The sequence below is a fragment of the Sphaeramia orbicularis genome, chromosome 16 (genome assembly GCF_902148855.1).
Source record: "Sphaeramia orbicularis chromosome 16, fSphaOr1.1, whole genome shotgun sequence".
NCBI lineage: Eukaryota > Metazoa > Chordata > Actinopteri > Kurtiformes > Apogonidae > Sphaeramia > Sphaeramia orbicularis.
Genome location: NC_043972.1, coordinates 39867616 through 39882711, shown reverse-complemented (window position 1 = coordinate 39882711; position 15096 = coordinate 39867616). Strand labels below are relative to the sequence as shown.

At 35.6% G+C, this 15096-nt stretch overlaps 1 protein-coding gene across 1 annotated transcript in view; it reads right to left on the bottom strand.

Annotated features, from left to right (window-relative positions):
• The window catches only part of LOC115435542 (glutamate receptor ionotropic, kainate 3-like), a 239968-nt gene that overhangs the window by 88872 nt on the left and 136000 nt on the right, over window positions 1–15096 (bottom strand). Inside the window, exon 4 of the mRNA XM_030158013.1 lies at window positions 10842–11023. Coding sequence (XP_030013873.1) covers window positions 10842–11023 — 182 coding nt within the window. The remainder of the gene's footprint in view (window positions 1–10841; window positions 11024–15096) is intronic.

Here is a 15096-nt window from a genome sequence, read left to right as displayed (position 1 = left end):
ATAAAATACAAGAACAGATTAACATATAAAAAGCTGTACAATTAAAAATGACAAACAAGAACAATAAACCAATACCAAGATGCTACAAAATCCATATTATGAGCATATATGATTGCAGTAGTATCTTTTTTGAGTATTTTTTGCCATATTATTATATCTGCAACAAGAAAATTAAAGACCAACATAACAGAGTAAAATACAAAAATAGATTAAAAGACATAATCGATTAAAAGACATAGAACTATGAAAATAAAAATTATAAAAATAAATAAATGAATGAATGAATAAATAAATAAATAAATAAATAAATACATTAAAAAAAATACAGAAGAATAGATAAAACCTAAATAAAAGAATAAAATACAAGAACAGATTAACATATAAAAAGCTGTACAATTAAAAACAACAACAAATAAGAACAATAACCCAATACCAAGATGCTACAAAATCCATATTATGAGCACATATGATTGCAGTAGTATCTTTTTTGAGTATTTTTTTTGCCATATTAATATATCTGCAACAAGAAAATTAAAAACCAACAAAACAGAGTAAAATACAAAAATAGATTAAAAGACATAATCGATTAAAAGACATAGAACAACTATGAAAATAAAAAAATATAAAAATAAATAAATAAATAAATAAATAGATAAATAAATAAAAATACAGAAGAATAGATAAAACCTAAATAAAAGAATAAAATACAAGAATAGATTAACATATAAAAAGCTGTACAATTGAAAACAACAAATAAGAACAATAAACCAATACCAATGTTATGGTTATGTTATTGCAGTAGCATCTTATTTGAATATTTTTTGCCATATTATTATATCTGCAAAAAACATTTTTATATACTATGATTTATTTTTCAGTTGACAAATACTGTTAAAGATAAAAACCCTATCTGTTGACTCACTGTCCTCACTGGAACTGTTGCTCTCACTGTCTTGTAATGTGTGCGAAAATGACCAAAAATAGTCACTTGCCCAATAAAGGGTTAATACTTGTGTACTCATGTGATGGAGTTAGTGCTGTGAGCTGGTTTGTTGGTTAACTTCATGTCTATGCTTTTAACTGTCCTGGATGCCCACATTCATGACAACATCCTACACACATGTTGGCATATGGAGGCCTTGCATCTGTTTTTACATTAGAATCCTTATTTTGGCTTCGCTTAAGTTCCACTGCAGCAACAATGTGCAAACCTAGCTACTGTTAGCTACCATCAACAAATAATTTTCTTCCAGTACCACATCAAACTTTAACAAAAGGACTAAAAAATCCTGCAAGAGTTACGGTATATGGGTATTTTGAGCAAAAGTGCTGATTTGGTCCCTGTTACTAATATATTATAATATGTATCTGACTTTATATTGACCTTATATTATCTGACATTATGTTACAGTGAAGCATCATTAGAACTGTATGTTACTATAGTAGTGTTAGTGTTAGTAGGGTATAGTAGAGCTAGTTTGAACACATTTCTAATGAGTTTTATGACAAGAGACACCTGAGAAAGTCGGGAGGTCAAAAGACTGGAGAGGAATCATAAGAAAAAAAAGCTCTAATACCATAATCTGCTCTCAGCTTTTGGATGTTTTCTCAGATCACAGACTAAATTGGACCTTAGATTGTTGACACGCTGTTCTCACTGTAACTATTACTGTCTTGTAATGTGTGTGGAAATGACCAAAAATAGTCACTTGCCAAATAAAAGGTTAACAATATTCTGCCTGTTGCTAAATGTTTTGTGTATTTGTAAATCCAGTGTGATCTGTAAGTTGTAAAACACATGCATAAATGATAAGCAGAAGCATAAAATTGTTGAAATTGCACTTGTTTTTCATAATGAATTTCAATTTGTTCACAGTTGTTTATGTGATTCACATGTTTTAAAGGGTAATTTGTAGATGTAAACATTTTCATACTGTAATTTTACTTTTTTTATCCTAAAACATGCAGAAAAATTTGGAGTTGTCACTATTTTTATATGTTATTTTATTATTATTTTATTGGTCTGGCCCACATTAGATCATGTTGGGCTGTATGTGGCTGCTGAACTACACTGTAAAAAAAAAAAAAAAAAAAACAGTATTATTCCAGCAGCAGGGGTACTGAAAAAATACTGTTAAATAACAAAATAACCATCTCATAAAAATATGGTAATTTTCCATACTCAAAATACAGTTTTTTGCCCTAACTTTATATAAGATTTTGCTTTTTTTTTTTTTTTTTTTTTTTTTTTTTTTACTTTTTAATGTTTAATGAAGAATATTTACATGTATTAAAACAACCAAATTACCTATAAATAAATAAATAAATAAATAAATAAATAAATAAATAAATATATATATATATATATATATATATATATATATATATATATATATATATATATATATATATACTTTTCAATGAGACAAAGTTGTACAATCCACTGATAAAAACTGTATTTGGACAGTTTTTCAGTGCTTAGACATGTTATACATTCACAAAAATACATTTATTCAACATTTTTGTTGTAAAACCTCCCGTAATTACACAAGATATTTGTCAGTTAACAAACAAGTCTTGTTAAACTTACAGAACAAATACTTCTTTTACGGTTAATTGTCAGTAATTTTATCTGGTTTTAATATATTTTTTTACAGTATTAAACTTTAAATTAACAGTTTAAACTCATAAATAGAAAAGAAATATTTGTGAAATTATGATACATTTGCAAATGTATTTTAACTGTATTGTTCTGTGAAAAAAAAAACATTTTTTTTTTTAAATTGAAATTTTATGATTTTTCACAGTTATAGTTTTTTCATGTTATTTTACATTTGACATGTAAAATCACAGTCTATTGTTGTCATTTCATTGATATTTTCCTGTATCTTAAAAATACAGGAAAAATCTTTAAAATAAACAGAGAAAATTCTGTTAAATTACATATTTTTTTTTACAGTGTAAAATGAGTTTGACACCCCTGCTCTAAGGACAGCTTTCATTAATTTGCAATGGATTCATAAAATAATAGCACATAATGTTGCCAGAATATAACCCATCAGCTGCAACATGTCCCTGGTTCATCACTATTAGGGTCACATTACGATATTAAAAATGAAAACATGTGACAACAAAGGATACAGGGAGTTCTTTTAGAAGGCATGCTTTCCATTTTCTGTTTTCCAGTGTTAGAGGAGAATATAATCTGACATGTTGAATGCAGGTGAGTTTGTCAGAGCAAAGACAGGACCCGACATGGTGTTGAGAGTCGTGGCAAGACAAGGGAATATTCCAAGGATGTAATTCTGCACTTCAGAGGTGACATTAAGAGCCTTTTCAGGACAGTCGCAATGGATCATCTTTTCTTTTCTGTCTTTTCTAATATGGAACTGCATCACCAGTCAAGTCACATTACACTCACGTTCCCACAAGATCAAAACGCACAGTGGGGTCGTCATTCTAGATTTTGCTTTTAGTTACGACAACACCAGAGACAAATTGCCCCTTATGGGTTGCAGGGCTGGTACAGTATTGGCAGGATTCATCTGACTGTTGGAATGTGCTGTTATCTATATCCAGTGATTGGGATGGACAGGTAATATCATATAGATTAATAATGAGGGTTTTTCATAAATGAAAACCCCAGAATCCTCTGGGGCATGTCAGGTCCTTTCAATCATATGCACATATGAAATGTTATGGATCCTAAGCTCTCAAATCTAGACTACTACTTTAAAAGACAAACCATACATAAAAGATGGTCAAAGGTGCACCATAGTTTTTTTTTTTAATAATAAAAAGTTGTAATGATTCTCCACGTATCACAGAGCAAAACCATGCAGCGTTTCAGTTATAGATTTGTGAAGTTAGAGTTCATTATGTGATGGGAGTTGGTTGTTTACTATTTCTAAGCTAATGGTTGTACAATGTTACTGCTGTAGAGGAGCAGAAGAAAAGTAGGGTTTGGCAGTGAGCAAGATGACCAGGATAAGAGTTAGCTCAAAAATGGAGGGAGTTAATGTTAATAAAAAAACAAACAAAAAATAATAATTCACACACACAAAAGACTATGTATAAATCTCCCGTATATAACCTCTAAAAATAAGCCATATTTTAAAGGTGGAGTATGTTAGATTTAGGTGAAATGGAAGATGGCAGAAAAGATATCTAGACTGAGTTTGAAAACTCTAAAAACATCTTCTTTTAATATACTTAAAAATAGGACCAATGGCCTCGTAGCTTACCGGCACTTCCTATCTGTTATAATGGGGAAATTTTTAAGTTGCACCAAATCCATAATCAGATCCAGATCCAAATAATTTCACTAACTTTTGACGACATCATCATAAAGAAGCTGTATACCAAGTTTGAAGTCAATTGGAAAAGTAGTTTCGGAGAAGAAGACGATTGAAATTTTTGTAACGGACAACAGACGACAACAACAGACGATGACGATGCTGGAGGCCGCATGATGACAATGGCTTACAGCCTATCAGCTGGTAAGCTAAAAAGCGTTTTAAGCAAAAAATGTTGCTGCTTTATTCTTAGTGTAACCCCACATGGCCTAATGAACCCAAAAAAAAAAAAAAACTGAAACGTAAACATAAACAAAAAGAGCTACTTCAAAAATACATCTGACCCAAAACCCTGAATGGCTGAAATATAAATCATGTCAACACTTTATTTATGTGGGTAAAGCCACATGTCTGACTACTAAATTATCTTTAATATACTGGAATACGCTGATTACAAAAGGACTTAGGAAAAGGAAATGAATCATCGTTAGGAAGATAGGCAAATATTTTAAAATATGTTGAAATGTGTTAAAATATGTTAAAAATGTTAAAATATGTCCCTCTGGGGTGTCCTATTACAAAATGTGTTTTGTTATTGAATTGTTGATTTTAATAACTGTTTGTGATAACTTTGTAATCAACTGACTGATTGATGGATTGATCTTACCAACTATATTTTCATTTCCATAACTGTGTAATCATCTGAAATTGCAATAGAATTGAAATGGCAATACAACTCAAAATATTTAGTCTCAGTTATTTTTCAGCGTTATAGATGAGCTTTGAATTTATTTTTTCCTCCCTATATGACCTCAAGCTAAAGCTCAATTTGTATTATCATCACTATCCATAGAAACTGACATTTTATGGGGCCATGTAGGCTTTTCTACAGCTGCCAATAAAGACAACAAAAGGGTGGTGGAGTCTGTTCTGCACCCCCTAAGGTCTAAGCCCCCACCCTTTCAAGGAACGATGTGAAATATCCTGAGGTGTTGACCATTTTGTGTTGGCTGACGTATTTATTGATTTAAAAACAGTAATGACAGGTTGTGGCCTTGAATCCATCAGTATCAAACCAATCAGACAGGAGGTTGGACCAGACGTCTCGATGTCTCTACTGCATGGACTCCACACCTGCTGGGATCGCTGGATTCTGCCTTCAGTATTAGACTGTGGTAGGTAAGGGGTCCACCTTTATCCACTATCTATGGTACTGAGGGCTTGTCACATTTTCCGTGTATTTAGTAGCAACAGTTGGTTCTTTTGAAGGCTTGGAAAGGCGATTGCTATTTAGATGTTTGTAATCTGAAACCTCACCACTAGATGTCCCTAAATTCTACACAATGCATTTCTAAATGATCATCGCAGTCGGGTGGAAACCTCTTATGTCCAAAACGTTTATTTTTCGGGAAACTGGAAAAATTACATATATTCTAAATAAACAAATGAAATTAAAGGAGTGATATTTTGCTTTTTTAAATGGAATTATGCATTTTAAAACGTTTCCTTGTGGTCTATATAAACTGTAAATGCTATGCTTAGGTCTGAATTCTTCATTAATTCAACTCCACAGGTCCATCTTCAACCCTATTTCTGAGTAATGACACCAGAAAGGTCATTTTAAGCGCTGGCCCTTTAAATGCAAATGAGCCACTTCATGCTCCACCCCCTCCAGGTTGTTGACTGTACACTATGTCCCGTTCAGCCACTTGTGTTTCTTTATACAACCAAGAACTGAACATTTTAGGTAATTGGCTTGAAGTTTGGACATATTTTTAGTATGGACTACAACCGCTGCTGCTGATAAACAATTATGTCGTACTCCGACAAATGTTCGTCGGATGTCAAAATCTTTTGTGTGAGTTCAACTGAACGTGATGGGCGGGATCTACACGAGCAGAAGGGGTGGCTCTCTATTGGTAGCTTGCTTGGATTGACAGTGTAGCTGGTGCTTAGTCCTCCAGCCCCATTAAAAATGTGAATAACACGAACAACCTGAAACGTCTTAAGAAATATAAGTACAATTTCACCGGAAGTCTTGACCTTATATGTGCAAATGTCGTGATGTAACTAGTTATAAAATGTAACAAATTAAGCTGGAATTGAATCAGTTTGTAGAAATCCGCTTGATTTTTGCCGGAATTAATATAAAGATAGCTTTGCAGCACCTAGAGAGTTGCAAATTCACACTTTATTAACTATTAGGGTCCAAATACACAAATAAATGTACAAAAGACTAATAAAAGTGGGTTTAGCAAAATATGACCCCTTTAAGACATGTAGTTACAAGCCGTTTTCAACATTTTTCATTGGTGGAATATTTCTAAAACCCTTAAGATGAAAAATGGACTTATGAGGTTTCCACCCAACAACGAAGATACGTAGGGTCAAATATTGTCACAGATACATAATGCTGAGGTGCTCAGTTGTGGTATCATTATTATTATTATTATTATTATGTTACTTTCATAACCAAACACTGTATGTAATGCTAGAATGCTACATCCTTATTTTAACGCTGTTCCATTTGAGGCGCCCCTGAACATCCTGATAACGAGGCCTCGAAAGCATCCCTCACTTCTTCTCTCTGAAGGTTTACATGACGTACACACCAACCACGAGTACATATATGTCACCTTAAATCTCCATAAACTTGGGAGGACTGAATTATTTAACTAACTTGGGAGAAGATGACTCTTTTGATAAACATGTTAATAGAAACTGACAGCATCCTGAATGGAGGTGGGTGGGGGGAATGGAGGTGGTGGTGGTGGTGGTGGGGCGGGGGGTTCCACCAGCTTCCTGACATCTACAGCGGATCAGACCACCTACACAATCCTTACTGCATTCATCACTGTGAATACTGCCAGTTCTTTGTTGACTGGGAGTCGTTTATATCAAAATGTGTGTATACACATATTTGACACCAGAATATGTTAGATCTTGTTATGATGGAAACTGTTATTAGAGGGATTAAAATTGTTAAATAGCATATTACCTTGAGTAAATTCCAGTAGGCACAGTTGTGAAAATGAAATCACAGCAAGAAACTGATATTGAGCAGCAGCAAAAAAAGGCATTTTAGCCAAAAAAAAGAACGAAACATCATTATCAGAGTATGGTATATTCTGAATATTTTCACTACTTTTGCTTGTCATTAGACATCCTTTGGTGATGACGAACTGGAGCTGTTGTATCGTTCTAGTAGTAGCTTTACCTCGCAAAACACAGGAGAGTTTCTGGTCTACCATTGAGTAGATCCAGTGATTTGCTAGCAGTGTTGGGAGTAATGCATTATAAAAGTAATGCATTACAGTAACAGATTACTTTTTGCTGTAACGCAGTAGTGTAAGGCATTACTAATCAATTTTCAGTAATGTTTTACTTGGTACATGTTCAACAGCGCTTGAGTTACAACTCACTTTTCGCCCATAATTTAATTGCGCCGATGAAAAAAACCCCACAAAAAGCAAGATCGTAAGGAATCAAAAATACGTCTGTAAAGTTCTATTTCCTGTTGGTGTTCAGCCAATGGGTGAAGACGACAGAAGACATTCCATTGTCCACACTGACGTATGTTCATTACTAACCCTAACCCTGCTTTACAGAAGCTAGTTAGCATTAGCATGATCCATGTGATCAGCAATCACAAGGTAAGCTAACATTTCTATGACTGGTTAGAATTCTTTATCAATTGTGGATTTATCTGTCCGTGTCCTCTGCACCGCACCCCCTGTTTGAACATGTAAAATGGGGGAAAAAATACAAGCGTTCCTGCTGAGATTCAAACATCAAAGACTGAAGTGTTACTTACTGAGCTATCCATCCACATGTACTCTGGGACGCAAATTTATGCATCCCAAGGCGTATTTGGGGGGGTTTGGGTTCTACTGCACCATTTATGATGAGAGTCTGTACGCAACTCAAAAGTAATACAGGAGTCATGTAATGCATTACAATTCTGAGACAGTAATATTATAAGGTAAGAAATTACTTTTAATGAACAGTAACAAGTAATCTGTAATGTTTTACACTTTGGAAGTAACTCGTGCAACACTGTTTGCTTATGATACTTTAGTTTGTAACATCTTACTTTGAATCCAATATACTTTTGCAGCCACTCTTGTGTTTTGTGAAGCAAAAGTACTATTTTGTCTGAATAATTTCAAAGTCCATATGTATAACTGTATGTTATATCTGGGATATTTTCACTACTCTTCCTTGCCATGAAGTAGTCTGCTCTGATGGGGAATTGAAGCTATTCATCTATAGTTCCATTTTACTTCCCAGAACACTAAAGTTGCTGGTTTGAAGCTGTGATCACTGTGTCCTTGTGTTGTTGTGTGACTTAACTTGAATGCAACCTGACTAAATTACTGACTGAAGCGGCAAAAGACCAGCAGTTCCCATGCTGTGTAAAAGTAAATCGACTGCACTTGTCTGGCGACTTATTACACAAATATAGTAATTTGACCTCGAAAAACACTGGTTGCTGGTCGATGTGTTTGCATGTACTACTGTGTAACCTTGGTGTCTAATATGCTATTTTGGATCCGACAGTGAACACAAACTGACAGAAGCTGCTGCAGACCAACAGCTCCTGAATTTTGCAAGGCACCTTTTTTTTTTTTTTTTTATAAGGAAACTGGTGACATTGAAGAATACACATATGCATAGTTCATACTATATTAAGAGTATTTTCATTACTTTCCCTTGCTGACCTGATGGGGAACTGAAGCTCATGTATGGCTATTTTCTCCCAAAAAATCACCAGTCTTTTGCCGCCTCAATGAGGTTGAATTCAAACTAGCATTCCAAATCACACAATAACACAAACAAACTGAGTTATCAAGGCAGCCTTAGACCAACTCCAGTGTTCTGGGAGGAAAAATTACTGGCGTCTGGAAGCTTTGAAGGGAGCAATATAGTGGCTTCAGTTCCCTGTTGGAAAAGACCATCTGCTGAGGTAAAAGTAGTAGAAATCATCTAAAAAAATTGCCTGTCTAATAAGGCAAAGCGGTGAAAATGTTCTAAAAATTGTCTGTCTGGTAAGGTAGAATGGTGAAAGGATTCTAAAAATTGCATACACTTCAACAGACAATGATTTTTTAGATGTTTTTTTTTTTTACGTGGATATCCATAATACACCACTTACTCCTGTCTACGACTAACACACAGGTGTCAAACATGTAGCTGGGGGGCCAAATTCGGCCCGCCAAAGGGTCCATTCCGGCCCTTGGGATGAATTTGTGAAATGCTAAAATTCCACTAAAATATAAACAATCATTTTTGTTCAAGTTCCACATTCAAACCAATTCAATCTCAAATGGGTCAGATCAGTAAAATCCTACCCAATAACCTATAAATACTCATAACTCCAAATTTCTCTGTTTGTAAATGTAAATATTTTCATGTATTTACACTAAAACAAAATATAATTTCACAAAAAAATGTGAACAACCTGAAATGTTTTAGGAGAAGTAAGTGCAATTTAACAATATTCCACCTGTTAATAAATGTTTTGTGTATTTGTAGACCTACTGTGATTTGTAAATGATATATAATGTACATGTGTAAATGATAAACTGAAGCATAATATTGTTAAAATTACACTTATTTTTTTCAGTTTGTTCATGTTTTTCACGTTTGAAAGAATAGTTTGCAAATATAAACATTTTCATAATGTAATTTTACTTTTTTCACTCTAAGACATAGAGAAAAGTTTGGAGTTGACATTATTTATATATTATTATTTTATTATTTTACTGGTTCGGCTCACTTCAGATCAAAGTTAGCTGAACTGAAATGAGTTTGACACCCCTGGTCTAACGCCTGGCATCTACTGTAGCTAACACCGACTATGGACAAGGACCTCATTCAAGCCCACTGCAAAAAAATCGGTGTCTTCTTCAGATTGTTTGATGTTTTGTTTAGCTGTGTTTAATATTTAACAGCCAAAGGCAAATGAGAACGATGCAATGCAGGACCGAATAATTCGCCAAGGTGTAAATAACAGATGCATCAAATTGTGAGCACAATGCATTACACTCAAGCATGGTCATATTTAATACAATAGAAAGACAGATGTAACGGAAGAGAATATGAACAGCTGTACATCTTAACTGATCACACAATATGATGCTGAGTGCGGCGTGTCTTTGTGTTTATGTTCAGAAGAAGATTGTTTACTCCAAGAAATACATCTGCCACAAACTGACAAATATCAATTCAGTATTTTCTTTGGTTTGATGTCTACATGCGATACTACATCTGAGACGTTTCTGAGCAGGCAGGTGGTGCAAGCAGGCATTCTCCGTATTCCCTAACACAAAAAGAATCACTACCCCCTAATTATTATTGAATACACCTTCTGCTGTAGCTCTCCTCCCACCTAGGCACCGCTCTGTTCTTGGCACCTCAAAGCTCCCATATTTTCCTTCTCATCTGATCTGATGAGAATCAACTGGTGTCGGTGACAGCTGCAACGAACGGGACCGCATGCTTTGCATTTCTTACGTACGATAGGAAGGTCTAAAGCTCGCTAACCTGTTTGAGAATCTGCGCTGCCATGTGGTGGCTGCAGTCGAAGATGATGCGAAATTCCCGGCTCCTCTTCATTTCTTTGAGGAGGGGTCTGGTGTCCTGCGTATCCAGAGGAAGCTGACGAATCTTTAGCCTGATGTTGTACCTGGACGGGGCCATTATCAGCTCCTGTAGTCGTATTAGGCCTAAAGAAACAGAACGGGAACTGGTGAAACACAGAATAGATAAAACTAACTACTGAGAAATATCAGACTGTAATGTTTTTAATGGAACAGATGCATATAAGAAAACAAACACTATTGAGACACATGATTAACACATAAGGACCTAATGTGACTTCTGTGGCAGTTCCCAAATGACTTTTCCTGTCTATTTAACCTTTCCTGAGTGATTTATCACCATTTATTATATATTATCCTCTGAATTTTGCATTTTTTTCTGTCAAAATCATCTATTTTCCTATGTTTAATTGACATATCATGTAAATGTTCACAAAAGCTCAGAGTAAAGTCAAAGGTTATTGTATCAAACTACTGCTGCCAAACAATAATTTAAAAAAAAAAAAAAAAGAAAATCAGATTAAAGGTGGGGTCTGAGATGTTTTTCTGGAGCATTTGTTATTACATTGCTTAAAATCCCCTTCACACCCCGATTACAACTAATTAATTAAATGCTCTAACACAAAAATAAAAAAAATCAGTCACCTGTGGAACGGATAGAACTGAAAAAACACCATCTAATCATTTTGAGCGCCCACGCGAAATGATTGAACGGTGATATGTCTATCAAACTCAACTGCCATTCACCCCCTCTGCACGTTACCCTCTTCATGCATGAATTGCACGTTCCCAGAGGAAGTGCTTGTACAGGAAACAAAGCCAGAACCTGGATATATTAGTTATATTAGGATGGAAAGTTCACCGGCAAACTGTTTTCTCACTAACATAAACCACTAGGAAATGTGACATTAGTCACATAGGTCTGAACTGGGGCTGTTCTGGAAGAGTCGGGGGGTTGGAGGAAACTGAATGAGGTATGCATGGATCTGCGAGCTGGAGGCTCAGCCAGGGCCGTAGCTGGCGAGGGAGCCTCAGCCCGTGTCGGAGATGGGGCTGTGGCCGGGGCCAGGCCGGACCGTATACGGCGTCGGAGTAAAGCCGGGGACGGAGCAGAGCCTCACAGCTAATTGTTGCTGGGCAGCGCTCGTGAACCCTCAGGAACAAGCATTGCGTGTTCCAGTACTCTGGAGGCGTGGCTTTGGAGGGAGGTCTGAAGAAAGGGGTTTGGACTTTTGAATTGAGTATGTTCAAAATGTAGCTAGCTCAAACTGTTTTTCCAAGATCTCAGACCCTACCTTTAATCACAAGGTTGCTGTGGATTAATTTTGATTAATCATTATTAAATATCATTTGTTTTTAATCTATATTAATCGTGTTTCATTTTGTATGAGTAAACAGGCTTGAGAAAGAAGGGAAAATATATGCACTTAATGTGTTTGTTGCAAACTGGGCGATGCGTTAGCTAGCGTTTGCTAGCAGAATCCCAGACTAATTTATGCTTTGCTTTAATGCGGTATTTTAAAATGGAATTACTTTGGTGAAAAGAAAACTCCTTCCTGCATAATGTGCATTATACTTTTTGTCTTGTTTTTTTTTTTTTTTTTTTTGTCCTCATATTTCCATCCAGAGGGCCAACGTGCTGTTTAGCATCTTCCATCTTTATGGGTTGGTTCTGCTGCCTGTCACTACCAGATAAACTGCCCATTTGGCAGGGTTAATTGTGTTAAAATTTTAAATCAGAATAATCATGATGATGGATTAATGAATGTTAATGCATTAATTTTTACAGCTCTATTCAAAACAGAAAAAACTGAGGAAAAAGTGACTTTTTCAGTAAAATATTTCATTAACTGAACATAAACCCAGTGTGTCCATTCACTGTCATTGATTCAACTCTATGGGTTTTACTGGTGAATCAATGTTGTAGAAGATGACGGTGTTTCCATGTTCACCATAGAGCCTCTGAACATCCAAATGGGTCATATTTGATGACTATGAAAAGATGATAAACTGCATTTTACACCAATTATTTCCATGTATTGATAAGATTATTGGATGAACAGTTTAGATCAGTAGATGCTTTTGGTTGAAGGTGGATGTCTGGGTCTTTATGCGTTCATTAACCTGGATATTCCTCTTATCTTTTCGTTCAAAGGCAGCTGAACATATTCAGACTAACAAAGTCCTAACATGTAATTTATCGTCTTTTATTCATCCTACAGTGGTGGACTTATTCTATCACGTGAACACAGCTTCTCTCTTTTATTCCCTCCACTGACTTCTTGAAAAGGTCACGCTGTAATGTAGATATCCAAGTCTTTAAAAGTAGGTGTTTTCTCTTTCCGACCATAAATGAGGGCTTCTCTTTGGGACATGAATCTCTCCCCCTGCCTTAAAACTGCTGAGTCGTTGGTTTGTATACGATGAACAGATACACTGAGGTAAGCCTGTGTCGCAACCTATGATGAACATCCCAGCAGAGACGCAGAAGCTGAATATGGTGTATACATGTCCAATAAAGGCTCCTACATAATCTGATTAATGAGAGGACATTTTACACACTACTGATGTCGGCAGATGTTGGTAGAGATCGTGGCAGATGCCTAATAATCTTCAAAACTGTACTTACCGACTAGAAAGTAATAGAACAAATAGACATTTTTCATGATTAGGTTTATTGATTTTGATTTATTTAGTTATTTATTACTTTGACTTAGATGTAATATTCAACAATTTTCTCAGAACAAGTGATTTTAGCCGATTAATCAGCTACACCCTGGGGCGTGGATAAGGGGGGGGGGGGGGGGGGGGGGGGGGGGGGGGTAAACATGACAAATTCATGAGGCCCAGCATTTGTGGGGGGCCCATAGAGCAGTGGAGGGGGTCCAGAGTTGTGAACATTTCGTGCTTTATAAGAGATGCGTAGAAGTCGGGAGTCGGACGTTGAAAGTATGTTAAGTTTCAGTTCCGTTCTCAAGCTAGCATAAGTTGTGTTATGTATGGACCCTCCCACCCCCCCCCTCACCCACCCCTACCCCTACCCCCCGTGCTCCGCCAGATTGACAACATATTGAATTTTATGAGAGGATCCACAACGTTTACCTTTTGCGGAGCCCACAATTGGTAGCGGTGCCCCTGGCTACACCGGTCAACAATGATTTTGGTACCAGTATTACCAAAAATAGGCCGTCTAGGTGTCTTCATGTTTTCTTTGCAATAAAAGTATCAGAATTTTTTTTTTTTTTTTTTTTGCCAATTCTCTTGCATCTTTGTTTTCAGGAAGAACTTAACTTTCAGTATCTGGAGATTAATTATCATTATTATAAATAATAAATGCTTAAAACAGTGTGTTTTAGTATAAAAGAAAAAAAACGCACTTGAAGTTTTTAGCATATTTATTATCAGAAACAACTGTAAATGTCCATAATGAAACTTTTTGAGATTGCAGAAATAAACTTTCAATTATTTTACATCTGCTCAAACACACTTTTTGGCCTTGAACATGCAGTATCCATATTATAGCTTCATATTTGTGTTATTTCCAGGCGTTTTTTAGTCTATGGAAGTCTCTGAAACAGGTCCTTTCTTCTTAGAATGGAGTGCCGTAAAGTGTTATGTTGTGTCGGAAAGCTTGGGATCTCAGTTTTTTGCCATTGGAATTCTGTAGATAGCACAAATGGTTGAAGTAATTTGAATGCAGTAGAATGTAAAAAGCAGCGCCCTGTTGTTCAAGGGTTAAAATGCTTGATTTTACCTCAATCACGAGCACCATTTGGAATCACAATTTCTAAAGCACATCAAGATTTTGACTTATACACGGGTCAGTATATAGCCATTAGCACCGTATCCCAGCAACATTTCAGTTCCATAAATTTATTAGAATTCACATGATGATGATGATGATGATGATCCCCGTATTTCCTTCAAAGCTCAGCGTCTCAGGATTTATCTGTCCAAGTGGTGTAAAATGTTCTGGGCAGCCATAGAACCCCCGATTATCATCAACTATTGAGGACATGATAAAAGCTTATGAATGGATGGGTGGAAGAATGTCACTCAAAATTAATTTCCTCCACTCGCACTTTGATTTCTTTTTTTTTTTTTTCAACCTATAGGCTGGTGATGAAAGTGATAAACTTAGTGAATGATTTCATAAAGATATTTCTGAAGTGAACACTATATCCCAAGGGTTTCAACCC